The following is a 26,706-nucleotide window of genomic DNA, read 5'->3' on the forward strand; positions in this document are numbered from 1 at the left end:
AAATGCTGCTCAGTGGTAGCATTGCGTTGGCAGCACAAAAGGTTATGGGTCGGTTCAAACCCAGGAAACACAAGCTAATAAAAATGTAATGCAATACCTCCTAAAGTGTCTGCCAAATGCATAAATGTAAATGTAAAATGCATACTTTGTAATGCACTACAAATCAAAATTTAAATAAATGAACTTTTCTTGTGTATATGAAAGTTATTGGAGGATGATGGGTTGAGTTTAATAGGTGAGTTACATGATGTGTTTATGATATCAGTGAATGTATCTTCATATATCCATGAGAGAGGATTAGATCATCTTCAGTAGATCCGGCCCGCAGCAGTAATCTCGCTGACGGAGAATAAACCATCCACTTACTACTGAGTGTTTCTGAGATGGGCGGTGTAACAGGTTACAAATACGGCCCCCGAAAACCATCATCCACTTTATCTGGACCCGCATCATATATACATCTCAACACATACAGGTGAGTGTTGCAGGTGAAGATCAAGTTCATCTCAAATGTTTGTCGACAAAATTAAAGACATCTCAGAAATATAAATGTATAGCAATAATTGCATCACTGACTGTATTGATTCAGTATTTTCTATTTTTGTTTGTTCCTTCCCAAATCCCTTTAAATGCAATTGAAAAATGGCAACATGTAAAAATCATTTAGCTATCACTTTCTTTAATGTAAATTGTAGATTAGATATAGTGAATGTTAAGATTGTGATGATCTGTTTGTGTTTCTGTTGCAGGAGTCACAATGAGTCCAAAACAAATTATTTACAAGAAACTCTCAAGAGACAAATCCGTGAGTATCACACGTCCATCATTCAATATACTGCATGCGTCTTATCTTTATCTCCAAATCGTTCTTTTTGACAACACTCATTATATCACATTGTCAGTGTGCTTGTTTGCGCTGTTATCAATGATTAGTTATCTCGTGTGTGTGATGTCACAGGTTGGTGTGTACATGGGAAAACGGGATTTTGTGGACCACTGCGACTTTGTCGATCCTGTTGGTGAGTTCAATAATGTTCGTTCAAATTACTTCTTAACCAATCAATTACCAAGCTTTCCAACAGTCACAGTTCTCCACCAATCAGAGCTCTCCAATGGTCACATTTATCAATCAATGTTAAAAACACTGTCCAACAGTATTTTTTAAATGTGCATATGTTCCTGAAGCCCAGCTGGTAGTAGATTATGGTATCTCTCCTTATGTTCCTTTGCTTCTGTAAAGCTCTTTGAGAAATTAATTTTAAAGGCACTAAATAAAATACAATTATTATTATTAATATTATTTTTATTTGTATAATAAAAATTAATAATAATAATAATAATAATAATAATAATAATTATTATTATTATTATTATTATTTATTTTATTTAAAAAACACCATGGTAATGTGTTTGACTCCAAGAGATGTATTTGGGTGATTATGTACACTGTAAAAAGTTAAAAGTTTAATCGTTTTAAAAAATCACTTCAGGTGGTAACACCTAAAAAATGTTACACTTACATTTTTCATTTAAAGTGTTTTTCACTTATACGTGTAAGATGAAGCAACTTTTTTGAAAAATGACCAATTGTAATTGTAAAGTCATTTTTTAAGTTGATCCAACTTTTACTTTTAAATTTAATTTCCGTTTGGACTTTGGTGTCCAAAGTCACAATTGTTTCAGCTTCTTTTAAAGGTTTTATAATTTTAATTATTTTAATATTTTGGTTCTCATTGTCATGGATCACAAGATTTTACAGGGCTAACAATCTATTATTTCCTATAAAAAGTGACTCTCTCGTTGTCTTGTATCAGATGGTGTGGTGTTGATCGACCCAGAGCAGGTGAAGGGGAAAAAAGGTATGACGGTTTGCAGACAGATGGCAGAACTGAGCTGCATTACACATCACTGCTTGTGTGTGTTTACACTTAGTACACACACTATAGATTAAAGTTTATTCAAGCGTTCATAATATGTGTAATATATCCACCTTTCCACAAGAAGATATGTGTGTGCAACTCTTAATATCTATTGATTTAATGTGTAAACTGTGGGTTTGTGTTTTCTAGTGTATGTCATGCTGTCCTGTACGTTCAGATATGGGCGTAATGATATGGATGTGATGGGATTGGCGTTCCGGAGGGACATCTTCCTGTGCACTCGCCAGGTTTATCCTCCTCTTCAGGATAAGGATCGCAGCATCCACAGCAAAGTACAGGAGAAGATCCTGCGCAAGCTCGGGATCAATGCGTACCCCTTCTTTTTTGAGGTTTGTGCAGGTGATCATCGTACCCTTAACACTTGGTTGGGTACTGAATGAGTGTTTATCTCTGAAACTGTGCGTTTCCAATATTAAAGTTTAATTTTGTGCTTTATTTCAGTTTCCTGATAATCTTCCATGTTCTGTCGCTCTGCATCCGGCTCCAACAGACCCGGGAAAGGTAAACACAGCATTAATATCATGAGGGTGAAATTAAACATCATTAAATAGACATACAACCCACAGTCTCCTGTTGACATATTAATGTATTTGACATTTGGAAACTATGCATCCATAATGTTTGTTTGTGTGTGCAGCATTGTGCCGTGGAGTTTGAGGTGAAAGCGTTCTGTGCAGAAAATCAAGATGAAAAAGCTCAAAAGAGGTGAGAAGTTATTAAAAATAGACTGACTCTTACAGCAGACCCATACAACACAGACAAGACCCAGTGTAATCTCTAAGACCCAAACCAATACCAAACCCCTGGATCTAAACCCATATCTGACCCACTCACGCTCAAATGGAAAAATTGGCACTTTTATAAAACGTGTCTCTGTCTTTTCTCGTCCTGTAGGAGTTCAGTGCGTTTGGCCATCAGAAAGATTCAGTATGCTCCAGACAGAGGTGGTCCGAATCCATCGGGCGAGACCACCTGTGAATTTGTGATGTCTGATAAACCGCTGCACATGCGTGTCAGTCTGGAGAAAGAGATTAATATTCTGTGTAAAAAAGTCATTTCTCAGATATAGTGACTCCTCTGTTCGGTTTCTTAGATGACACATGCTTTGCTGATTTTAATTTTAGTTGTAATTAGGGCTACTAATAAAATCCCTCAATATTAAACTTCACACTGCGCTTGTGCTAAAGATGTGAATGATTCTCAAGTCTGTGCTGTGATTCTTCTATGGCTTTAAAATATAAGACATAGGCAGAGGAACTGAGCTGTACTGAATCTCTTTGACCTGAGATTAAACCTATAAACTTGTTGCTCACTTCTGCACCCTACAGATTTATTACCATGGGGAACCAATCAACATCAGTGTGGATATTGACAACAGTTCTAACAGGAATGTGAAGGATGTCTCAGTCTCAGGTGCACACACTTACAATCATCTGATTAAAATGGAAGAAGTAAAATCTCTTTATCTTTTGAATTTTTGAGTTACAGTCTTTCTTTCTCTCACATAGTGGAACAGATCACTAATGTGGTGCTTTACTCGAATGACAAATACATCAAAACTGTGGCCTATGAAGAAACCTCGTAAGTATTAATCAAAAATAAAAACCACTGTTTATGATGTCACGGAGATGTTTTTGATGTCATGGAGATAATGTTTGTGATGTCACTGAGAAAATGTTTATGATGTCACTGTGAGAATGTTTGTGATGTCACTGAGAGAATGTTTGTGATGTCACTAAGAAAATGTTTGTGATGTCACCAAGAGAATGTTGGTGATGTCACAGAGAGAATGTTTGTGATGTCACGGAGATAATGTTTGTGATGTCATGGAGATAATGTTTGTGATGTCACTGAGAAAATGTTTATGATGTCACTGTGAGAATGTTTGTGATGTCACTGAGAGAATGTTTGTGATGTCACTAAGAAAATGTTTGTGATGTCACTGTCAGAATGTTTGTGATGTCACTGTGAGAATGTTTGTGATGTCATTGAGAGAATGTCTGTGATGTTACTGTGAGAATGTCTGTGATGTTACTGTGAGAATGTTTGTGATGTCACTGTGAGAATGTTTGTGATGTCACTGAGAGAATGTTTGTGATGTCACTAAGAGAATGTTTATGATGTCACTGTCAGAATGTTTATGATGTCACTGTCAGAATGTTTATGATGTCACTGTCAGAATGTTTATGATGTCACTGAGAGATTGTTTATGATGTCACTGAGAGAATGTTTGTGATGTCACTGAGATAATGTTTGTGATGTCACTGAGAAGAATGTTTTTGATCTCATCAAAATAATGTTTGTGATGTCACTGAGAGAATGTTTGTGATGTCACTGAGAGAATGTTTGTGATGTCACTGAGAGAATGTTTGTGATGTCACTGAGAGAATGTTTGTGATGTCACTGAGAGAATGTTTGTGATGTCACTGAGAGAATGTTTGTGATGTCACTGAGAGAATGTTTATGATGTTACTGAGAGAATGTTTGTGATGTTACTGTTATAATGTCTGTGATGTCACTAAGAGAAGGCTTTTGATGACACTGATAGGTTGTTATCTTTCTTAATGTAATTATTGTATGTTTCTATGCCGTCACCTCAAGAATGTATTTTCCTCTTATGTTAATGCAGAGACTCTGTGCCGTCTGGGACCAGTCTGAAGAAAGTTTACACTCTCTGTCCTCTATTGGAGATTAACCGTGACAAACATGGTCTGGCTGTGGATGGAAAACTGAAGCATGAGGACACTAATCTGGCTTCCTCCAGCATGTGAGATCTATTCATTCACCTGCCTCACTAAAACACTGTAATGAATATCAAATATGAGTCCTTATTTTCTGTTTTCTCTGCAGTGTAAAGGATGAAGTTCTGAAGGAGATTTTGGGCATGCTGGTAGCTTACAGGGTTGTTGTAAAGTGTAACGCATCGGGGTGAGATGTCTCATATACTAGTAAACAGACATTGTTTTAAGTTTGGATTTTGTGTTTGATTTACTTAATGTTCATCTGCTAATGCTCGTCTTTTTCCTCTCCTCAGTATGGTTGGATCAAGGTAAGTTCTTGGATCTGTAAAAATGTCTGAACATTTAATGTCTAAATCTGTAAAGTGTGAGACACATAAACAGAGTAGTAATAGCTTGTCTCAAACATTGTAAGTGTGCACTCCTTAATCCTCAGAATGAGGCGATTAAAGTTTCAAGTGTTAAAAATGTGTTGACATTATAACTACGCAACATTCTTTTAACTGTTGATAATAGTTGACCTGAAAGAATAACCAATAAAGTTTATGATAATGGTCCACTGTATCACCCCAGCATAATATTATGAAGTATTTATGTTAACATACTCGAGTAGAAGATGTTTTAAGTCTGATAATGTTTGTGTGTGCGTTTCAGTGAAGTTGCAGTTGAGGTTCCCTTCAAACTCATGCATCCCAAACCTGATCCAGGTAAGACCTTCAGTTTCACACCTCCTCAGCTAAAATCAGTTTAAGGTCATGTCTGGTTTGGTTTCTAGCTCATCCAACACGCTATTTACAGTCATTAGTTGGTTTTAATTATTTAGTACACCTGATCTTTGTTTAGCTAATTGGTCTAAAAACCACATTGTACCAGCAAAAAACCAACCGCAATGTTCCCAAAAACCAGCATGGCCAGCCTAAGCCAATGTGAAAAACCAATATAATTTATTTTCATTATGGAAGAATGGGAACAGAGATAATGTAGTAGCTACTGAGTTTAACAGCAACATTTTTTCTCTCTTCCTCTCTCCTTCTTCTCCATCTTCCATCTGAAGAGAGGTAAGCCATGAACATGTTTTATTGTTTGTTTTCCAGTATATCAGATCTTCGTGATCAGGGTGTATACGGACATAAATTCATGCCGAGGGATTTGTAATATCACAGATTTGATCTTTTGCTATATGTGGCGTTATGCAATACCCCGTCTATAGATTTCATTCGTCTCCAGTTCCACGTTTATCTCACTTCAGTCTCTTTAAAACTGTAAACGCAGACACACTCTTGAAATGACAAGCGATCCGCGTTTAGCTCTGGGAAGTAAGATTTGAGAGAAGAGGAACGGCTATATCGGTGTCCCATCTAAATACGATCCCGTCTCTTGTGTCAAGCCCCAGTTTATCATTGTTCTCTCTGTGAATTCAATAGAAACACTAGTCTGACACAAATATGTGAACAGGTGTGTGTGTTGCCGTCACACAACACCTTTGTTCCCGATCTTAAAATGACTCTTCCTGTGTAATGATATCTGCCTGTTATAATCACTTTATTGTGTCTTTGTATGATACTAATTTGTGTGTTTGTGTGTTTAGTGAAGACACAACTGATCTTGTGTTTGAGGACTTTAAACGCTCCTTTCTGAAAGGGATTGTCGGCGATGATGACGAATCTCCAGCTGAGCCTTGAGAGATTATGGACAACTGATAGACAGACACTTGCTTATAAAAATCATAAGCATTCATGGACGTACATTGATTTGTGATTTAATGCGAAAGCAGCCAGGCAGCAAATATACACAGTAAATAGTTATGTGCATAATGCATAAAGCTTAAAATATACATTACAAATCTAATGTTACTGATATAAACACCGACGTATACGGATATCGTTCATTGTCATAATGAGCTGTATAGCAAATAGTTTGCAGCGTCACTTTTAACAAGGCTACTTCTGTTTATTCTGTAAATGTTTGAAATAAAATAAAACAACTGTGATATTTGATTGTACATTATTTCTTGTTATTTTTTACAATATTTACAGTTTTAGAGTAGCTTTGTATGTTAGACTGCACATTCATAAAGTATGCAAATGCAAAAGATTTTAAAGATTAAATGATCATGGCAACTTTTTAGTAGAATTGGGTTCAGATTGAGGCTTATTTTAATGTTCATATGAACAGCAACTAGTTCAGTATTAATATTAACTATCTTTTTCAAACATCAAAAATGTGTTTCAAAGGTCTAGGGATAGACAGATTATTTTGTATTATAAGAAATTATTTGGGTAACATCTAAGGCTGCGTCAAATGTATATTTATGCTACTTAAAGGATTACTCCACTTTCATTAAAAAAAATCCATATAAATTACTCACCCCCGTTTCGTCCAAGATGTTTAAGTTTTTCTTTGTTCAGTCGAGAAGAAATTAAGTTTATTGAGGAAAATATTCCAGGATTTTTCTCCATATTATGGACCTCAAGAGTTTACAGTTTCAATACAGCTTCAAAGGGCTCTAACCGATCCCAACCGTACACTTTATTTAAATACGCTACTTTTGTGCTGAATGTACAAAAAAATCTTTTTCTGAGATTACTATTTTTTAAGAACATCTAAGTTGTGCATGTTATTTCGAGACACTATTTATTTCGATACACTAAAAATCTGATGAATTATTATTGCTGATTATTATTGTACCACTGAAGCAGAACTATACTTTTAATAAAATAAAATATGCTAATTTTCCAACGAGTTAAACATTTGATTTGTACTGTTTTTGAATCCATTCAGCAGATCTCCGGGTCTGGCGCTAGCACTTTTAGCATAATCCATTGAATCTGATTAGACCATTAGCATCGCGCTAAAAAAATAACCAAAGAGTTTTGATATTTTTCCTATTTAAAACTTGACTCTTCTGTAGTTACATCGTGTACTAAATCTGACGGAAAATTAAAACTTGTGATTTTCTAGGCAGATATGGCCAGGACTATACTCCCATTCTGGCATAATAATCAAGGACTTTGCTGTCGTAACATGGCTTGAGGAGGCGCAATGATATTACATAGCAGCCGAAAATAGTCCCCTGCCATTGAAAGCTGCGTAATCTTTGGCCTCCTGCAGCCATGTTGCGGCAGCAAAGTCCTTGATTATTACACCAGAATGAGAGAATAGTTCCTAGCCATATCTGCCTAGAAAATCACAACTTTTATTTTTCCGACGGTCTAAGTACACGATGTAACTACAGAAAAGTCAAGTTTTAAATAGGAAAAATATCGAAACTCTTTAGGAAAGTTTTTAGCTTGATGCTAATGGTCTAATCAGATTCAATGGATTGTGCTAAGCTATGCTAAAAGTGCTAGCGCCAGACCCAGAGATCGGCTAAATGGATTCCAAAAAGGTGTCCCTTTAAGTATATTTCTAAGAAACGTCCACAAGTAAATACAAACAAGTGTATACATTCTAGTACATATTTTGTTTTTTAGCTGGGATGAGGTCCACCATTTATTTATTTATTTGGAGCTGGTCTAATTTGCTATTTTGATAAATTGGACCGATAAGTCAAAACCAAGAAGTCAGTGTAACAGTTTACACATTTATTGGAATTATATTTGAAAGCATTAATTCACAGAACATCTTATGTGTCATGTTTTGTGTTATCATTTAGATATCTTGCTATTTTCTGCAGCATGCAAGACAAAAGACTTTCTCTCTTTCTTTCTCTCTCTCTATCCATTGTTTTTCACTATCTGTTTCATATCCGACAATTCCCCTCTCTCATATGTTCCCTTACATACCCAGTTCTTTCTGAATCATTATGTGATGTGTCTGCAGAATAACTTCATTGTGATGGATCGTCTTCTTCGACTGAGGTTTCTTATGACCTCTATACAAGGGTGGGACTGTAAGCTGGTCTTATCGACTGATCTGTATTTATACATGAACAAAAAATGAATCAAGTTAGACATGAAGTGAAAATAGACGCCACATGTGTCCACCTGGACAACTATTCAAAACATATGAGACAGATCTTCTTTCAGCTGAGCTTTATACATCTACAATCTAAATACAGAAGCCTTTAAAAGACTCTCTGTGTAATGCGCACTATTATAGCAACAGATATTGGCAGCAGATTTGGCGTAGAAAGCAGTTTAAAATCGAAAGCATTGTTTTTTTATTTTGAAGCTGTGAACCCACACCATTGCAAATTTTATGTCTCTCTCATCTAACAGACCTGATTCAGTTTATAAATCTCTGCGAACTGCTGATGATTCGCATCAGGAGTGTTAAATAAAAGATGCTTACAAAATGTGCAATGCTGTAGGTCCCCAAACCGGGATCCATGGATACAGAATGTAGATTAAGGGTGCAGTTGTAATAATGTAGGAGAAGGTTAAGAGATCACTAAGGTTGTGTTTCATCGCCCCAGATGAATTCTCCATTGAACTCTTGTTCAGTAAAGAAATCTCTCGGGGCCATGTCATCACAGTTGTCTTGATACAGGAGGTACCCGCTGAACGTGCTGCTGGCCTCCGTCCCGGCGAACATGCCGTTAGTGGTGGTATCTCGCACCTGCATCCAAACCCAATCGCCCTGGGTCAGGCTCAACACCACCTGGTGGGACGCGGTGTTCATCTCAACCGGCGTAGTCGTCTTCACCACGGCCTCAAAGTTGCGGAAGAGTCCCACCTTCAGCGAGCGGGTGGACACCTGCAGGTGGTAGCTAAACACGTAGGTTCCGTTAACGGGGGCCGTGTAGATGCCGTAATCGGGGTTGTAGTTCTGGAGCACATTGGTGATGATGCGTTTGAACTGCACCGGACGGCTGGGTTGTGGAAAGGAGGTGGTCAGGGCAGCCGTGAAAGCCGACTGCACGGCGGGCGAGCACGGTCCTGGTGCACCCGGCATTCCCATATCACCCGGATTACCTTTGGGTCCCGGTGCTCCACTCACACCCTGCGCCCCTGCTGTGCCCGTGTCACCCTTATCACCCTTTGCCCCCTGAGGACCCTGAGTCCCTGGAGCCCCATCTTGGCAGTTACACAGTCCCTGTAAACCCTGGTCACCTTTCTGACCTGGTGTACCCGGAGTGCCCGGCACACCGGCCAAGCCCGGATCTCCCTTCTGCCCTTTTGCACCAGACTCTCCGTTTAGCCCGGGTAACCCTCGTGCTCCCACAGGGCCGGGAAGACCATCTTCCCCAGGCGGTCCTGGAATGGGCTCGCAGGTTTCAGGGCACTGACCGTCCTCTCCTTTTGGACCTGGTTCACCCGCAGGCCCGTAAAGACCGGGGTCACCCTTCTCACCTGGGAGACAAGTATATAAACAGGGTCACTCATGAAAGACATTGTGATGTTACTAAATGTTACTTGAGCTTTCACTCACCTTTGAAACCACGCTCTCCTTTTGTCCCTGTGCGTCCGATTGGACCGATTTCACCCTTGTCCCCCAATTCACCTTTCTCACCTGTGAGTATGTAGTAATGTATAATATTAATATTACTGTAATTCCTAGTATATTACTGCAATGATATGAATTTCTACTTCTTCGAGGATCCTAAATACCACATGAATTAAAATGTAATACAAATATTGAAATGAAAAGTTTACTTAAAGCATAATGATCAGCAATAATTAACGATTCTCACCCTTTAAACCAGGACGTCCTGTGAATCCCGGACGACCGGGAAACCCAGTAAGACCTCTCGGACCAGCACTACCAGGACTCCCTGTCATAAACATTCAATAAAAAACGAAACCCTCAACAATCATTAGGAAAGACAGTGTATGTGTGAGGAATTCTTCACATCTGTACCTGGTAGTCCACGGTCTCCTCTTTCTCCCTTCTGACCTCGGTTACCGGAGCAGGCGGAGCAGATGCAGTACCACGGTACTTGATCAGCCGTGGGGGGGACTGGAGCTTCAAGAATCATCTGACAGTAAGACAGATCCGGTTCTGCCACGGGCCCCACAGGCAGGGTCCCGGTCTCATTGGACATCAAACTCATCGGTAAATTACGAAGGTCGGGGACATTAGCACACTTGCCGAGGGACAAGCAAACAAACACAGCGACAATGCTCCTCAGATCCTGTGAAGAAAACATATCGATGAAGATCATTTGCTAGACAGATACTTTGGTTTTGCTGTCAATGTGAGATAAAATGCCAAAAATCAGACAGACAGACCATGTTCCAGTGATGAAGCATACTCCTCATCCTCAGGCTGATGTGAATGGGTAAAAATCTCTGATGGTCTGATGATTAACTTATATATACCTGCGGCCACACCTGCTTGTGTGTGTTTATCTCTGTGTTTATCTATGTGTTGTGTGTTTGCACCATTGGGATCTGGAGTTTTTCCTCCATTCTCTGCGACCTCATTAGGACCCAACTAAAAAGAGAAAAGATGAATGTGTTCCTCTTTGTGTATACGATAGAGCGGCAGGAGCCGATCCTATAACATTGTAACAGGAGAGAGATGATGCGTCTCTGGAGATGATTTGTTATACAGAGGGGCCTGGGAACCTCAGCCGTCCACCGAGCACAGCCAGGTCACACACACGCAGAGGATACGCTTACGGAGATAACCGAAAAAACTCAAAGTATTGGGTAATACCTTGAATATCTTATCACAGATCATTTGAAAACAATAAATAGAGCACCACATGAGCAAGATGTATGTCTTGTGTACATTATTGGTATCAGATTCATCCTAATTTCTAAACTGCATTGAAAATGAGAAACTTTGAGAGGACTTTATATAAGAAATCTCATGTACATAATAAACATTATACTTGCTCGGTTTCCCATTGTGTGTGCTGAATGTAGAGAGAATGCACTTGAGAGCACATTGTGTATCGAGTGAATGAGTTTTATTGATGGTTTGTGGTTTTATAAGTCTAAAAATAACTCCTGGTGTCATCTTCAGTCAGATCAATGCATTACCCCAATGAATCTAGTACTGTCATTTAAAAAATTAAATACGAGCATGCAAGTACAGAAGGCTATAGCAGGGGGATTCAAGGCTGTCACAATGATTAAATAATCGTCTCATCGTGATTGTTTGACCTCATCGCGATGATTTTAGATCACCGCAATGATTGCACATCTCTCTAAAAAACACAAGGGGGAGCTGCAGCGCCTGTATTAACGAGATGGTATGAGATGGCGCTCCTTAACTGACAATGTAGTGTGATACATTGCAAAGCCATTCAATACAGAAAAAACTGCATTTAAAAAATGCTGCAAGACTTTGATAAGTAGTATGAACTGCCAGGTAAAACATACATTTCCAATTTTTATTTAAGACACTTTATTTCTTATGAGGAGTTTTCAGTTTTTAAAAGATATATTCATTAAATAATTAATTTTAAATATGTGGTATTTGTATTAATATTTACTGCCAGGTAAACCTTGCAAAAGATTTAATTTAAATAATTAATTTAATTTAAACAATGTGTAAAAATTATTTAATAAATAAACAAAAAATATGAGAATTTTTTTTTCATATTTACATTTAAAAATGTGTTGGTTGGTAAGTGGGTCGCACAATGGAAAGTTTGGGAACCACTGGGCTAGAGCGAAACCATACATTAAACACTATTTTTGTATAATAAAGAGTTGATCAATTGTGAGTTCAGTGTTTCCCATATAACCAAAAATATATCTTTGAAGATAATTTTAAATATATTTAATAATACGCAAAAAGATTTGTACTAAAAATATATTTTGAAAAATTTACAAAAATTTATTTTTTACCAATATATTTTTGGCCATTTGTTGTAATTTAAAAAAATATATATTTTAAAGCATTTATATTCAAGTAAACATACAGGTTTAAAAAGATTAAAATTAAACATATTTTCAACTGCAAAAATTACAGAGCCCCTAAGGGGACATGGAGAAAAAAAAAAAAGTTTAGTTTCTCGTGCGCACGTGAACTATTGCGTTTAGTTTTGCGTGCGCACACAAAGCTTCATGTGCGCACAGGAAAGTTACACGTGCGCACGCGAAACTAAACTTAAAAAAAAATTCTGCACATGAAAGTTTCGCATGAGCACATGAAACATGTTCCAATGTCACCTTAGGGGCTCTGTAAAAAATATACTTATAATTTTATATTTTAAACATATTTTACATTATACATTTTTATACAAACTTTTATATTTTGGTCAGGATTATAATTTTTTGCAGTATAGGTTGTACAATTAGAAATGTATTTGTTGCCCCTAAAATACATTTTGAAATATATTCTCATATATGAAGGGTAAAACTAAATATATTTTCATATTCAAAAATATATAATTAAGCATTACTTTCTATAAAATATATTTAGACAACATAATCTCACGGTAAGTCTTGTTATAGTCACAAATTTTTTTATTTTTTTATCTGTGTCCATGGCAGAAAATTCAGCTTTTTTACGTGCCTTGAACACGAATGTAAGAATGGAATAGAAAATAGGAAAAAACAACACTGTAAAAAATGTCTGTAGAAATTACAGTATTACTGGGAATTGCTGGCAACTAGCTGCCAGTAACTTACTGTAGATTTTACATTTATGTTATTTACTGGCAAAAGTTTGTTCAAGGTTGAATGAACGTGAAACATTTTCGGTCTTTGTCTTCTACAGTAGGTTACTTGCAACCAGCTGCATAATTACAGCAATTTTGTACAGTGAATGAGAAAACAATATATATAATAACTCGAAAAAGAAAGTCGTGCCATGGCCACAGAAAACTATTTATAGAAATTGTGTGAGTGAAACAAAAAAGACATTCATGCTCAAGGTAGAAAATAAGCTGAATTTCGTGCCACATAGATACACTGTAAAAAAAATTGGTAGAAATTACAATGTTATTGCAGCTGGGTTGCCGGTAATTTACCATAGATTTAAATTTATGTTATTTACTGGCAAGAGCCTGCTCAAAGTCAAATAAATTCTAAATATGAACAAGTCTTTATCTCCACAGAACAAAACCACAACATTACAGCCTCATGCAAAGCATTCTGGGAACCAGAAATCATCATCAACCTTTTTCTGTTTTTTGCTTCAGATTTTGTTTCCCAGAATGTTTTGCATGATGCTGTTTTTGTAGTTTTACTCTGTAAAGACACAGACTTGTAAATGTTAAATGTTCATTTAACTTTAAACAAAATGTTGCCAGTAAACAACATAAATTTAAATCTACAGTAAGTTACCGGCAACCCAGCTGCAATTTCTACAGATATTTTTACAGTGTACGAAAAAATGAATCAAATTTTTCGTGACACAACTTTCTGTGAGATCAGTCTGATTTAGAATATATTTAAAAAACATTTTTGGCCAAAGAAATGTATTTGGGTTAAGGAGATGAAGCTTTCTTCAAGCTTGTGATGGACTCAGCTGTGGGAAAGATCATTACAATATCGAGGTACATTGTTTGGAGATAAATGCTTTCTAATGGGGATGTGGTGTGCGTTTCTGAGGAAGTGTGCATTGGCAAGATGTGAAACACAGATGTGAAATTGGACACACACTTCCACACAAAGCCATGGATGCTTCCAAACACCTCCACCCATCTCATGACCCTGTTTCTACCTCACCTCTGTTTTTGCTGTATGTATGTTTTCATGAAGAGTAACTGTATGTGTTGTGTACCAGTTTAAAAACTCAACATGAGAACCCCTGCATCTATACACTGAAGTGATGTATTTATTACATTACGATATATATTTACAGCAAACACTCTCCTGTACTGTGATTTCATTGTAGTCTAACACTATTGAATATCAGGTTTGATATTTACCTTCAGGCTGTTGTAGTAAAGTGCTTCTTTATGTCTAAAGCTCATTCATTTTAAAGGGATAGTTCACCCAAAAATGAAATTGTGTCATAATTTTCTCATCCTCGTGTTGTTTTAAACCTGTATGAATTTTTTTTTCTGATAAACACAAAATACAATATTTTGATAAATGATGGTAGCATACAGCTGATTGTTACCATTGACTTTCAGTAGGAAAAATAGGTGCCATCAACTGTGTGCTTACCAACATTTGTCAAAATATCTTCATCATCATTTATCACAATACTGTAGACTTAAATGTATGTTATTTACTGGCAACAGTGAACATTAAATGAACATTAACAAGTCTTTGTCTTTAAAGAATAAAACAAAAATAACAGCCTCACGCAAAGCATTCTAGGAAACAAAATCTGAGGAAAAAAACAGGAAAAGGTTGATGAGGATTTCTGGTTCCAAGACATTTATGCTTCGCGTGAGGATGCTATTTTGTAGTTTTATTCCATAAAGACAAAGACTTGTTAATATTTAATGTTCATTTAACTTTAAACAAACTGTTGCCAGTAAATAACATCAATATAAATTTACAGTAAGTTACTGGCAAACAACTGCAAAACTACAGCAATTTTTTACAGTGTAATATTTGTTTTTCCTACTATGGAAGTCAATGGTTACAATCAGCTGTGTGGTAACCATCATTTATCAAAATAACTTTTTTTTGTTCATCAGAAAAAAGTAATTTGGTGAACTATCCCTTTAAGTGCCTCAATAATACATAAGGTTTAATGCTTCGACTGGTTAACTAACCTTTTTTACTACCACTGTCAGATTTATCTCCTGCACAAGTGGATGGGAAGACAAAGTGAAAGTGAATTTCATTCTTTTGGCATCTTAACATCTTTTGACAAATGGGACTAACTAACAAACTTTAAACTATAATAATAAAGTATATATTACTTTTTGTGACATTTGAGCAGCTCTTATAATTTTCGTTTATGTATACGTATAAGTCTAGGGCTGCATAACGATTAATTACAACTAATTGTTTGCAGAATAAAAGTTTTAGTTTACAATATATATGTGTGTGTATTATAATTATTTGTAGGCTTATATATAAATACACACATGCATCATTTTAAGAAAAAAAAATTAAGTATTTATATAAAATATAAATAAATATAAAATGTATATACACATATATTTATATAATGTATATTTATAGTTTTCTTGTAAAACTTTTATTCTATAAACGATTAGTTGCTATTAATCGTTATGCAGCCCAATTAATTCACATCTCTTTTTCAGAAATGTTTTTATTCTTATTAGTGTATTGTTTTATTACTTACATTCTGAAAAATAAAGGGATTTGTTTGCAATAATGCCATAAAAGAACCATTTTGGTTCGGTTAAATCTGGCCGGTAGGCGGCGCTGTCAGCGGCTGCAGTGTTCAGTTCTAACCGCTGGGCGGCAATGTGAGCGCCTCTGTTTCGGTGTAACACGTCTCTGTATGTGAAGCCCGGGGGCCGGAGCGCAGGATGGCGGCGGCGGTTGAGGTAGCGGTGGTCGGCACAACGGCAGCGGAGATCGAGTCCTCGGACAGCGAGCCGGAACAGGACCACGGATCCCCACAGAAACTCATCCGGAAGGTCTCCACGTCCGGACAGATCCGGAGCAAGGTAACATAACGCATTAACGCGCGCGCTTTTGATGCATAGCGGGAACGCGCATCTGACCCAGCGGCCCGTCCGAGATCCGCGACATTTCCTACGTGCAGCTCCGGTACCGACCGATACCGACACCGTTCGCGGAGCCGCGTGCGTGCGTAAAATAACGGGACCGCGCGGTTTCGCGATGAACGGAGAGTGCTCGCGCGTGCCTCTGGAGCGCAACATTGTAAACTGTTTGATTGTGATCCGTGAGTGTGTTAATGCAACAATTTAGCGGATTTATCTCGTGCTGTACGGGAATATTACACTGTAATGAATCGATTATAGGCGAAAGAAATAGAAATGCAAAACTCTTTTGGTTTTCCGCTCAATGAAAATGCAACATTAGAAACTAGTTATGAACAGTGATAACTTTGCTGTAGTGAAACAATGGTAACTTGGTATTAAATTTAGGCTACATGTATCATTTGACGACTCTTTTATCCAAAGCGACCCAATAGTGCATTCAAGCATTGACCAACATGTGTGAATGAACCCGTTGACTTTTGCGCTGCTAACGTAATACTCTACTAGTTGAGCTACAGTAACCCAGTCTCCACTGTTAAAATAAACAAGGTTTTAAACGAATTGTAAAAGATAAGTAAAGTTTTTATTCTGTTTGAAAGGAGTATTATTCCTCATGTCTCTTCATTCATTCATTTATCTGGAATATATGTACATTTATAATACATGCATGTATAATTATTACGGGTTTTTTTTTTTTGATTTCCTTTGATTTATGATTTGACCAGAGAGTAATGAGATACCTCTAACTGGTACTGTAACTGTAATGAGTTTACTGTAACTAGTACTGTAATTGTAGTAGTTTACCGCAGTGGGTTTTTTGATGACCGATGCTGATATTGAGAAAGCTATGTGGCTTATTATGTGTATCTGATATAACACAAATGTAAATTGAGTGCATGAGGGACAAACAGAACATAATAGTAACTAAATGAACATTTATTGTGCAGAAAATATCCTCCTAAATGGATAGTTCACCCAAAAATGAAAATTCTGTCATCATTTACGCACCCTCATGTTGTTTTAGACCTGTATGAATTTCTTTATTCTGATGATCACAAAAGAAGAAATTTTGATAAATAATTTGTTTGTTGTGATCTTTAAAGGGACACTCCACTTTTTTTGAAAATATACTTTTAATAACAAGTATAAAATTGTACCGTTTTGGAATCCATTCAGCTGATCTCCGGGTCTGGCGCTAGCATTTTAGCATAGCTTAGCATAATCCATTGAATCTGATTAGACCATTAGCATCGCGCTAAAAACTAACCAAATTTCGATATTTTCCTATTTAAAACTTGACTCTTCTGAAGTTAGATTAAGGCGGAAAATTAAAAGTTGTTATTTTCTAGGCGATATGGCTAGGACTATACTCTTATTCTGGCATAATAATCAAGAACTGTGCTGCTGTAACATGACTGTAGGAGGCGTAGTGATATTACGCAGCACCAGAAACTAGTCCCCTGCTATTGAAAGTTACAAAGGGGACTATTTCGGGCAGTGCGTAATATCACTGTCAGCCGTGATCATCCCTTTCCTTTCAAAGATTAGAACTCCTAAACTTTAGAGAGTTCTGCACTACTGTGTCTCATACTGTAGTCAATTAAAATACAGTTAGCAAATAAAGCAATGAAAAACAACTTAAAATTAAATGCGTGTTTAAGTGCACTCAAAAGTGCATACACGGAGAGACGCATTTCAAAAAGCAAGCGATCACAGAATCTTTCTGTTCTTCACATACAACCAAAATGATCTTGAAATACCACAGCATTCTTTCTCTAATAAAAACATTTGTTTATGTCTTAAAACAAAAGTCTGACTATTTGCTAAACTGAACTCTTGAACAAATACCTTGTTTGTTTTGGTTTCCTAGGTAATCTACAGGTTGTTTATTTGGCTTGTTGTATAAATAAACTACATTTAAAGTACTTTGTTGTTATTTATTCTTAGCGGAGTTTACCGGAAGTTTCGTGTTGACCACGAAAGCTGTTTATGTTGTTACTGCTGAAACCGTCTATAAATTAGAGGCAGAAACCACCAGTCTGTGCTTATCTTAAAGAGACAGTAACCTCAATTAACCTACTTAAGTCTTAATGTTAATCAAACAACCCAAGACAAAGAGAAAATCATTTCTATAGCTCTAAAAAAATAATAAAAAATAATAATTATATTTCATTTATAAAATAAAGGCAGTGTTATGAGTCATTTGATTCGATGATCTTACGTACTGTGAAACTTTGGTTTTTTTATATAAATGTTTGGAATTTCTTTATTTGTTCTTATTGGATTTTTTCGAAAAATAATCTGATATGTGCCTCAAAAACCGTAATGTGATCCGAATTGTGAGTTTTGCAATCCAGTACACCCCTACATGTGGGTGAATTATATCAGGATTTTTTTTACGAAAGTGGAGTATTCCTTTAACATGTTTTTATATTGTTGAACACCGGTCTGGTATTGTGGCGAAATCTCCATGCCCCTTATCATGACGCAGCATAACGCAAAACGTGATTGGCTGTTTTACGTATCATATGTCTCATATGGCCTCTTGGTCGGTATTTATCGACCAATAGAAAATTATCGGCTAATATATCGTCCACTGCAACATATCTGTCTATAACTAGTAACTTCTACCGTAATTGAGATGCACCTTCATCTGTGCACAGCATGGTACAAAATGTTTTGTTTATGTTATTGCAAATTAGGCACCATAGAGGACATTTGTATTTACAATACAGCTGTGGATTTACGAGCACAAGATGTTCACTACACACTAAATTCATCATCTTTGAACACAGCAGCAACACCTTCAGCTCTACATTTTGTCTGCAATATTCACTCATATTTGTGAGGACTATGATACTACAAGATGCTGTCTATTATATGCAGGCGTCTGTCTCCAAATGTTTGTTCAATGTGTCACTACAAATTGTGTATATTTAAAAAATAGCCTATATGATTTAAAAGCAAGAGCAGTTGTGGATTTTGTACAGGTGCTATATCCCGAAAATAGTTTGAGCTTCCATAATTCTGAAGTGTAATTTATTATGAATGTATATGTATTATAAATTCAGATCTCTGATTTACAGTATGTAATAAAAAGGAAATGTGTATTTTGCGTCTGGCCTGCGAGCAACACTGTGGCTCCGTGGAGAATTCTGAGAAGCGGAAGCTCTGATGGTGGTGGAGGTATAAAGGTTACGGTTCAAAACAAAGCTCTTTGAGTTTGATCAGACAGAGGTGAGATGAAAGGGGTCGTCCTGACCACGGGTGTCTGACTGTCCGTTAAAAGGTCACGTTTGACCAGCAGGAGCTTCAGTCGTGGTGTGATGGAGTCTGAGTGAAGCTTACAAGAAGCTTTGTGACAGGACACGTGAATATAACGTAAAATATTTCTGAGGGTGAGCAGAGATGCTCAGCAGACAAATCTATGTCACTCTGCAGTATACCGGTGTATTTTGGTTTTATTGCACATTTTTTGCAGTATTACCGTATATTTCTGTAGTGTGTTGTTGTGTTTTGGTTACTGTATATGGCACTTTTTTTTTGAAGTTTTATCGTATGTTCTTATAGCATACTGGTGTGTTTTGGTTGTATTGCACATATTCTGCAATAGGGGAGAACTGGGGGAAAAGTAACGTGGATAAAAGTAACAAAGCGATTTTCTCTGAGCCCTGACTACTTTGTAGTACGCAACCCTTGATAGAGCTGACAAATATCACGTTATTTCCTTACCGTTTTGCACGTCTAGGTCCAGAAAGCTGTTTTCAACCATGATAAGTTAATTCCTAAAGTGAAAAAAAATAATTCTAATAATGTTCATACACTCTAAAAAATTTGCTGTAATTTTGCAGCTGGTTGCCAGTAACTTACTGTAAAAGATAAAGTCAAAAAATGTTTCATGTTCATTTAACTTTGAACAAAATGTTGCCAGTAAATAACATAAATGTAAAATCTACAGTAAGTTACTGGCAGCTAGTTGCCAGTAATACCCATTAATACTGTAATTTTACAGACATTTTTTACAGTGTAATGTTTTATTCTCTAGGTACTTTTCAGTTGAATTAATTTGATAAATTTTTTTTGCTGAATTACGTAAAATGACATACTCGATGCGTGCGCCCCTGAGTGGAAACAGTTTGAGTCCGAAACGGAGATGGCAGGCCAGAGCTTGATATTTTTGCGATGGAAATAGCTATGCAATTTGTGAATGCAGAACTTCTTACGCTTGAACATTTTGAGTTTACTTGCTTCATTTGTGCGTAAAAGTCGCGTGTGAAATTCTAGTCATTCGAGACATTCATGTGGAAATTCGGGTCATAGGAGGGGCTTCCTGTAATCACGTGACTTCTAGAGCAAGCTCCTTATTGGTTTACGAGGCGCGAATATCCACCAAAGTTCAGATTTTTCAACTTGCGCGTTTCCATTGGCAACGCTCAATTTTGTGGAACGCGGCATCCGCGCCGTGCCTTCCACACGCTCTGCACCACTCCTCCCGCATGTTTCGTCCCATTCGCACCGCGCCACTTAAAAGTAACCTTAGTATTAATTTCCATGAAAAATAACTAAGTAACGCAATTAGTTACTTTTCTGGGGAGTAACTTAATATTGTAATGCATTACTTTTAAAAGTAACTTTCCCCAACACTGATTACGGTAATAATTCTTCATTCATTGTAAATGACTCTGAAGGGGATCGCACACCGGCCGCGCAGCTCAGCGCCGCGTCGCGCCTAGGAGAACTCGGAGGTACTGTAAACCGGAAGTGCACATTAAATAGCGCAAGCTTCGTCAAATAGCGTCTAATTCAAAATGTAAAATATACGTTAGCAGCCAATGTTAATCATTAATGATGTGGGACAAATATGATGTTATTTAATGTTAAACTATGTGAGTGGTGCTCTGTGGCTTGACAGGCATTAGAAAAACTTCCTGAGTCACAGCTGGGCGGCGCGGACAGGCGCCACCTGTCGGCGCCGCTGTGTGTACACTCATAGAAAACAATGTGTTACATTTTTTTAGAACGGCGTGGCGCTGAGCTGCGCAGCCGGTGTGCGATCCCCTTGAGGGTTCTAGTCCTCCCTCTCTCTTTTGCATTGGCCACAAGTTCGCATCAACATTATCAACATCTGATGTCTCTCTGGCAATACATTTTAGAAAGTACTTTCTGGAATGTCTAATCCAACCCTGACAGTCCTCAGGAGAAATGTCCTCGCTTTCATTCCCTCCAGTAAAGTCATCTGGTCATGTGGATGGTGGTCATAAACCTCTGGAGGTGGACGTGGCTCCATGTAGAGAAAACCCCTGTATGGGGTTTACTGTAAGAAAGGGGGCTATGGGGGCAGGAACCACAGTGAATGCATTTCATAAGCAGATAACTATCAAAAATCTGCTTATTATAGCAACTTGTTTTTATGCATTTACATGCAAATCAATAAACCGGCTATGCAGAAAACTGCGTTTACATGGGATTTGGAGATTATCAGGTTTCTCGCATGTAGGGACGTCACCGCCTATAGTACATAATAGTCCTTTAAAAAGCAGACAGGAAATATGTCTTAAGCTATGCTGTTGTATCTCTTCTCATGTCTGCACTACCTGTAAATGTAACATCAGCTTTTATTTCCGCAGTTTCTCTTTCAACTACACGAGTTGCATAACTTTGCGCTTACTTCAGTGTAAAAGTGGAGACAAGCCAGTTAAAGCAACACTATGTAGATTTTTTACCTTTAAATAATGTCTCTAAAATTACTTCAGTGATAGAACAACTTTTAACTGGACAAATTGTACTGTTGCTGCAACCTGAACAGCCTCCTAGCTGCTACAAGCACACTCTAAAAGACGAGGTGGAGGGTAGAGCACACAGCCCCGCCCCTCCCCCCGCCTGCAGAAGAGTGTCTGATACCAGGTACTGTTGCGCTTTTCAACCACATGGGGGAGCTGTAAGTCATTTTTATATGGAAACTACATAGTGTTGCTTTAATGTATTTACATGCAACACGAAATTGGGGTAATGAGCAAAAAACGACTTGACACAAGTTTATACGCGTTTATGGGCTTTCCCCAATACAATTTTATGCATTTACATGACCAGTTTATTAAGCATAATCGGCATAAGACTGCATGTAAATTACATCCTGGGATGTGCCGCAAACCACTCTGTGACTGCTGCAGAGTGCTGGAATGCCACATTATCCCACACAACAATGAAGCTATAAGGGGTGTTTGATGCCCATGCCCACTCCTATGCTGGCTGGCACGAGTACATTATGCAGGTTTTAGTGAAAAGAAATTAGCCTTTTTTGTATTATCGGGGCCAATGAGTGGTTTGTGTAACAGCAAACCATCTAGTGCTTCCACTAACGACTAATCTTTCGACTAATTTTTCGATTAGTCGACTAATCTAAACAACTAATAAAAAAAACAAGTGTTTGTTATTTCATTGTGTCCATTTTATTTTGAACTCACCAGTGTCATAAACAATATAAATAAAAAATATTTACAAAAAATTACAATGTAAACTAAACAATATAAATAATAAGTAGTTGCTTAACAGAAATATGAAATGTTTCACTTCTACTCTTTGATCTATCACATTATATTGCATTTTTACACAACTGAATGCTATTTTTTACATATTATCTGTTCTGTTGTCAGAAATAAAATGAGTAGCCTATAAAATAGTGACTAAACACGACCCATGACACCTCGTGTTTAATCCAACCCGCTTTTCTTTTAACTGCTGCTAAAATCCTGATTTAGATACTCGATATTGTCTGACAAAATTACCATACGTTTACATTGAAGCTTTACTGCTGTTGCTCTTCTCCTCGCCTAAAAAAATTGCAGTCGACAAATTTTCATGGTCGATTACGTCAACTACGCCGACTATTCGCGGCAGCACTAAAAACATCATTAGACAAAGACAAAGCACACATAGTGATTTTACGTTAGCTCATATTTGGCCTGGGATATCCATAGTTGCTCTGTGTCCAATCACATTTCTTTCCCTGCATTAAAAAATTACGGCAGAAATGCATGACATTTGCCATCATTGTGTTTTGAATGTGTTTTAACCATTTTGAATAAAATGATTGAATGCATTTCATTCACAGTTTGGCTGAATGTGTGAAAAGTTCTGAATATGCGGCTTCGGTGTTATACAATGCTTGTTAATGGCCGTAAATACTTATTGAAACACGAGTTAAACAGCAGACGTCTGTGTCATTTATGACAAACCACAAGGTTTGTTAGATGTGAAGTTAGCGTGTGGTTAGGAAAGGCTTTGAGTTATTTTGGTAACGTTTCTCAAAAGACTCGCTGCACAAACAGGTCAAGCTTCCTGTGTACTTGTGTGTTTTTACTTTAATTACATGTGTACATGAGAGGGTTTTGTATGACTGTGTGTAAAAACCACACACCAACTTTTTCTTAATGTCTGAATATTTGGTGTGTTATTAAATAATAGTGTTAGTGACATTTACAGACAGCGGAAACCAGTGTGTGTATCTGTGTGTGCGCGCGCAATTGTATGTGTATGGGTGTGTGTGTGCATGTGAAAGGTGTAAAGCACACATCAGTCAGACTCTGCAGATCAGATCAGGGAGGGGCAGGACAATTGCGCCTGGGCACGGTTCGGTTGGTTTGGGTAGTATGAGCGCGCCCTTAGTGTCCGATGGATTCCAGTAGGAAGCAGGTGAGTCTTTAACTATGTCGTGCTCTCTGTTCTGATAAAAAAAATCATGTATAGTTTTTTTGTGTGTTTTTAGTTTAAAACCCGTCAACATTAACCCGTTAAGTGTGTTTGACGCTGTGCATTTGTGCATTTTAGATTGTCGCTCATGTTTATCCATCACACATTTATGTACTGAGTGTGTGTGAAGAGTTTTCCTTGTGTAAACTTGCCTTCACTTTTTGAACGTTATTTAGATAATATTAGTTATTATTGTACACTCCAGCAGTGATATTCGGTAATTTTACCATATTTATATGTTTTTAAATCCTAAATTTTAGTGGGAATAACAGATTTCATGGCTCTTGATCGTATTTAATATTCCAAATTGCATTCATGCATTAGCGGACGCTTTTATTCAAAGTGACTTACAGTGCAATACAAGTGATGCATTTGATCCATATGTGCTTTTGCACCGCTCTACCAAAAATTCAAGTTGCTTGTTCGCTTGCCACGTGTTGCTATGTGGTTGCTAGGGTGTTTTAGGTCAGTGGTTTTCAAACTGGGGGCCTAACTAACCAAAAACACAACTTTTTTGTATAATTTAATGTTTTTTTTATTATTATTATTAAAATGTTGAGTTTTAGAACAGTTTTTTGTCAAAAATTTTCTTTGGGGGACCGCGAAGGAATGCACCGTACACAAGGGGGGGGGGGGGGGGCGCACGCTGAAAAAGTTTGGGAACCACTGTTTTAGGTGGTTTCTAGGCCTCGTACACACTGCAAACTTTCGGGAGTGACAATCGCGTTTAAATGCGGGAGTGAATCCCCTAAATGTTCGTTTCATGTCTGTACGGAACAAGACTTACTCCTGAAAATGTGATGATTGACACAGAGATAATAATTTTAAAGAGATAATGTTAAAATAATTTAATGTAATCCATCTTGGCGTTATGCATTGTACGCATTTTTGAGGCTGCTCCACAGCGGGCTGTCTTGCAGTGTTGCCAGGTCCTCGTTTTTTTTTTTGTACGTACATACCAGTTTGACGCATATCCATTAAGGCTTTTGGCTCATGAAGCGATCAAGATTTTGGTGCCAGTCCATATATTTTGCTCTTTGAGGTAAAGCATTTGGATTTATTTCGGTTTATTACTGGATTTTCTTGTTCGCTGTTTTTTAGTGCAAGATCTGGCAACACTGGTCAGCAAATGCACGTGCCTCTGTCATTTTCTGCACCGCGGATACAGAAGACATTTTCCCCTTTTAGGCATTTATTTTTTCAGAAAAGAGACCATGACATGATGCATGTTTAAACACTTTATTAACTACTAGTTGTTCAGTTGGGTTATGTACACATTATGCAGAGTTTCTGTAAATGCGGTTGTAACTTGCATTTTGTGTGCAAGTTAATTTGGTTATGGAATGCGTTTGTCAGCCCCGTAAATTACTGAATTGTGTGCGTACAGAACAGGATTAAGCAATAAAAGGTGAAGTGACAACCGAATTAATATGCAGTGTGTACGGGACCTATATTGGGTCAAGTCAAGGAACCCATCACCAGATCCTTTTAATGCCCCAGGGTCTCTCTTTTAATACTACTGTTGCTAAAATGAAACATCACCAATTGATATGCAAGTGTGTGTGTGTGGGTGTGAAACAAATAGTATATGACAACTTACACACAGATTTTATACTTAAAGGTTTATATGAGCAGTATATGTGTTTTTGGGTGTAGCTCTGTGGTAGATCATTGTGTTTGTAGCGCAAAAGGTCATGGGTTCAAATTCAGGGAACACACACACTGTTAAAATCTATACTGTGTACCTTGTAGTGCACTGTAAGTCGCTTTGGATAAAAGCGTTTGCCGAAAGCAGTAATATTTAATATATAGTTATGTTTGCCTTAGCAAATACTTGTATTAAAAATATCATCATCATCTTGGATCATTATGGCAAATGAAAAAAATTGGTTTTGTTTTTAGTTTAGACTCTGCTGCCCCCTACAGGCAGAACATGAGAACTACTACTGCATTATTCAATCAGTTCTTTTCAAATCTGACCACACAGCACTTTGAGTTCAGTTTGTGAGGTTTCTTTGTGTTGTATAAGAATGATGACATTTATTATGCCGTAAATGAGGATGACTGCAGAGAAAATAAATTCATTTGATTTTTCTTGTCCTTCTAGACAATTTTAAGAGAGGGAAAGTTAATGAAACAGACAAATTTTCAGCGCTGGAAGAGACGCTATTTTAAACTGCGGGGAAGAACGCTATACTACGCTCAGACATCCAAGGTCTGTCCTACAAATACACACGAATCAAAATTAACATATTTTATATTTATATACTTCTAGTGATATTATTCTGTTATTAGTTACACATATTATATCATTTTTTTTCCAGTCAATCATATTTGATGAAGTGGATTTGACAGACGCCAGTGTAGCTGAATCCAGCACCAAGAATGTTAACAACAGTTTTACTGTAAGTACGCACAATATCACACACACAAACACACACCAGGGTTGGAGGAAAATTCTGAATCACTTGCTTATTATTCTTGAGATAGAGATTGATTGTCTACACAGCCCACATGATGTTAATGGATTTTTAATTGCATTGACAAAAAAAGTGGAATTTACTAAATTACATTTGAGAGAAATTCAATGATTACATGAACGCTTGTGATATAACAAAATTTTAAGTCTTTCACTTGGACTAAAAATGTAGCTGAAAACTAATGTAGAATAGATTGTTTCTCAACTGATTAGATATTTTTGTTAACTAAAATCAACAAAAAAAGTTCACACTTTATTGATAGCCATAACGTTAACTTGCATGTGGCAGTATTCACT

At 37.2% G+C, this 26,706-nt stretch overlaps 3 protein-coding genes across 4 annotated transcripts in view; 2 read left to right on the forward strand and 1 right to left on the reverse strand.

The window, feature by feature from the left end:
- Positions 1 to 306: 306 nt before the first annotated feature.
- Positions 307 to 6,669, forward strand: sagb (S-antigen; retina and pineal gland (arrestin) b). Its single transcript, XM_073862997.1, has 16 exons — positions 307 to 475; positions 750 to 805; positions 959 to 1,019; positions 1,815 to 1,859; positions 2,070 to 2,269; positions 2,382 to 2,441; positions 2,578 to 2,645; positions 2,835 to 2,991; positions 3,269 to 3,353; positions 3,449 to 3,521; positions 4,570 to 4,707; positions 4,791 to 4,868; positions 4,975 to 4,989; positions 5,333 to 5,385; positions 5,733 to 5,736; positions 6,267 to 6,669. The coding sequence occupies exons 2-16, from the start codon at positions 758 to 760 to the stop codon at positions 6,358 to 6,360; spliced, it is 1,179 nt and encodes a 392-aa protein (XP_073719098.1). The 5' UTR covers positions 307 to 475; positions 750 to 757; the 3' UTR covers positions 6,361 to 6,669.
- Positions 6,670 to 8,247: 1,578 nt separating this feature from the next.
- Positions 8,248 to 11,552, reverse strand: LOC129438699 (uncharacterized). Its single transcript, XM_055197546.2, has 5 exons — positions 10,852 to 11,552; positions 10,481 to 10,754; positions 10,314 to 10,394; positions 10,052 to 10,132; positions 8,248 to 9,972 (listed from the first exon to the last, which is right to left on the reverse strand). The coding sequence occupies exons 1-5, from the start codon at positions 10,879 to 10,881 to the stop codon at positions 9,071 to 9,073; spliced, it is 1,368 nt and encodes a 455-aa protein (XP_055053521.1). The 5' UTR covers positions 10,882 to 11,552; the 3' UTR covers positions 8,248 to 9,070.
- A 4,391-nt stretch (positions 11,553 to 15,943) lies between these two features.
- The window catches only part of LOC129438698 (diacylglycerol kinase delta), a 35,942-nt gene continuing 25,179 nt past the window's right edge, over positions 15,944 to 26,706 (forward strand). Inside the window, exons 1-3 of one of the 2 annotated variants that reach the window (XM_073863453.1) lie at positions 15,944 to 16,124; positions 26,038 to 26,145; positions 26,255 to 26,335. In XM_073863453.1, coding sequence (XP_073719554.1) covers positions 15,984 to 16,124; positions 26,038 to 26,145; positions 26,255 to 26,335 — 330 coding nt within the window. In that variant the 5' untranslated portion in view covers positions 15,944 to 15,983. Of the gene's footprint in view, positions 16,125 to 23,758; positions 23,874 to 26,037; positions 26,146 to 26,254; positions 26,336 to 26,706 lie in introns of those variants that run through there. The other variant, XM_073863454.1, reaches the window with a different exon arrangement.

The sequence above is a fragment of the Misgurnus anguillicaudatus genome, chromosome 24 (genome assembly GCF_027580225.2).
Source record: "Misgurnus anguillicaudatus chromosome 24, ASM2758022v2, whole genome shotgun sequence".
Lineage (NCBI taxonomy): Eukaryota > Metazoa > Chordata > Actinopteri > Cypriniformes > Cobitidae > Misgurnus > Misgurnus anguillicaudatus.

Excerpts from the sequence above, each read along its gene's own strand:
- sagb (XM_073862997.1), top strand. The coding sequence starts at position 758 with ATGAGTCCAAAACAAATTATTTACAAGAAACTCTCAAGAGACAAATCC. Across the intron at positions 1,860-2,069 it reads GCAGGTGAAGGGGAAAAAAG|TGTATGTCATGCTGTCCTGT; the intron begins GTATGACGGTTT and ends TGTGTTTTCTAG. Across the intron at positions 2,992-3,268 it reads TTAATATTCTGTGTAAAAAA|ATTTATTACCATGGGGAACC; the intron begins GTCATTTCTCAG and ends TGCACCCTACAG.
- LOC129438699 (XM_055197546.2), bottom strand. The coding sequence starts at position 10,881 with ATGAGGAGTATGCTTCATCACTGGAACATG. Across the intron at positions 10,755-10,851 it reads TGCTTCATCACTGGAACATG|GATCTGAGGAGCATTGTCGC; the intron begins GTCTGTCTGTCT and ends TTTTCTTCACAG. Across the intron at positions 9,973-10,051 it reads AGGAGAGCGTGGTTTCAAAG|GTGAGAAGGGTGACCCCGGT; the intron begins GTGAGTGAAAGC and ends CTTGTCTCCCAG.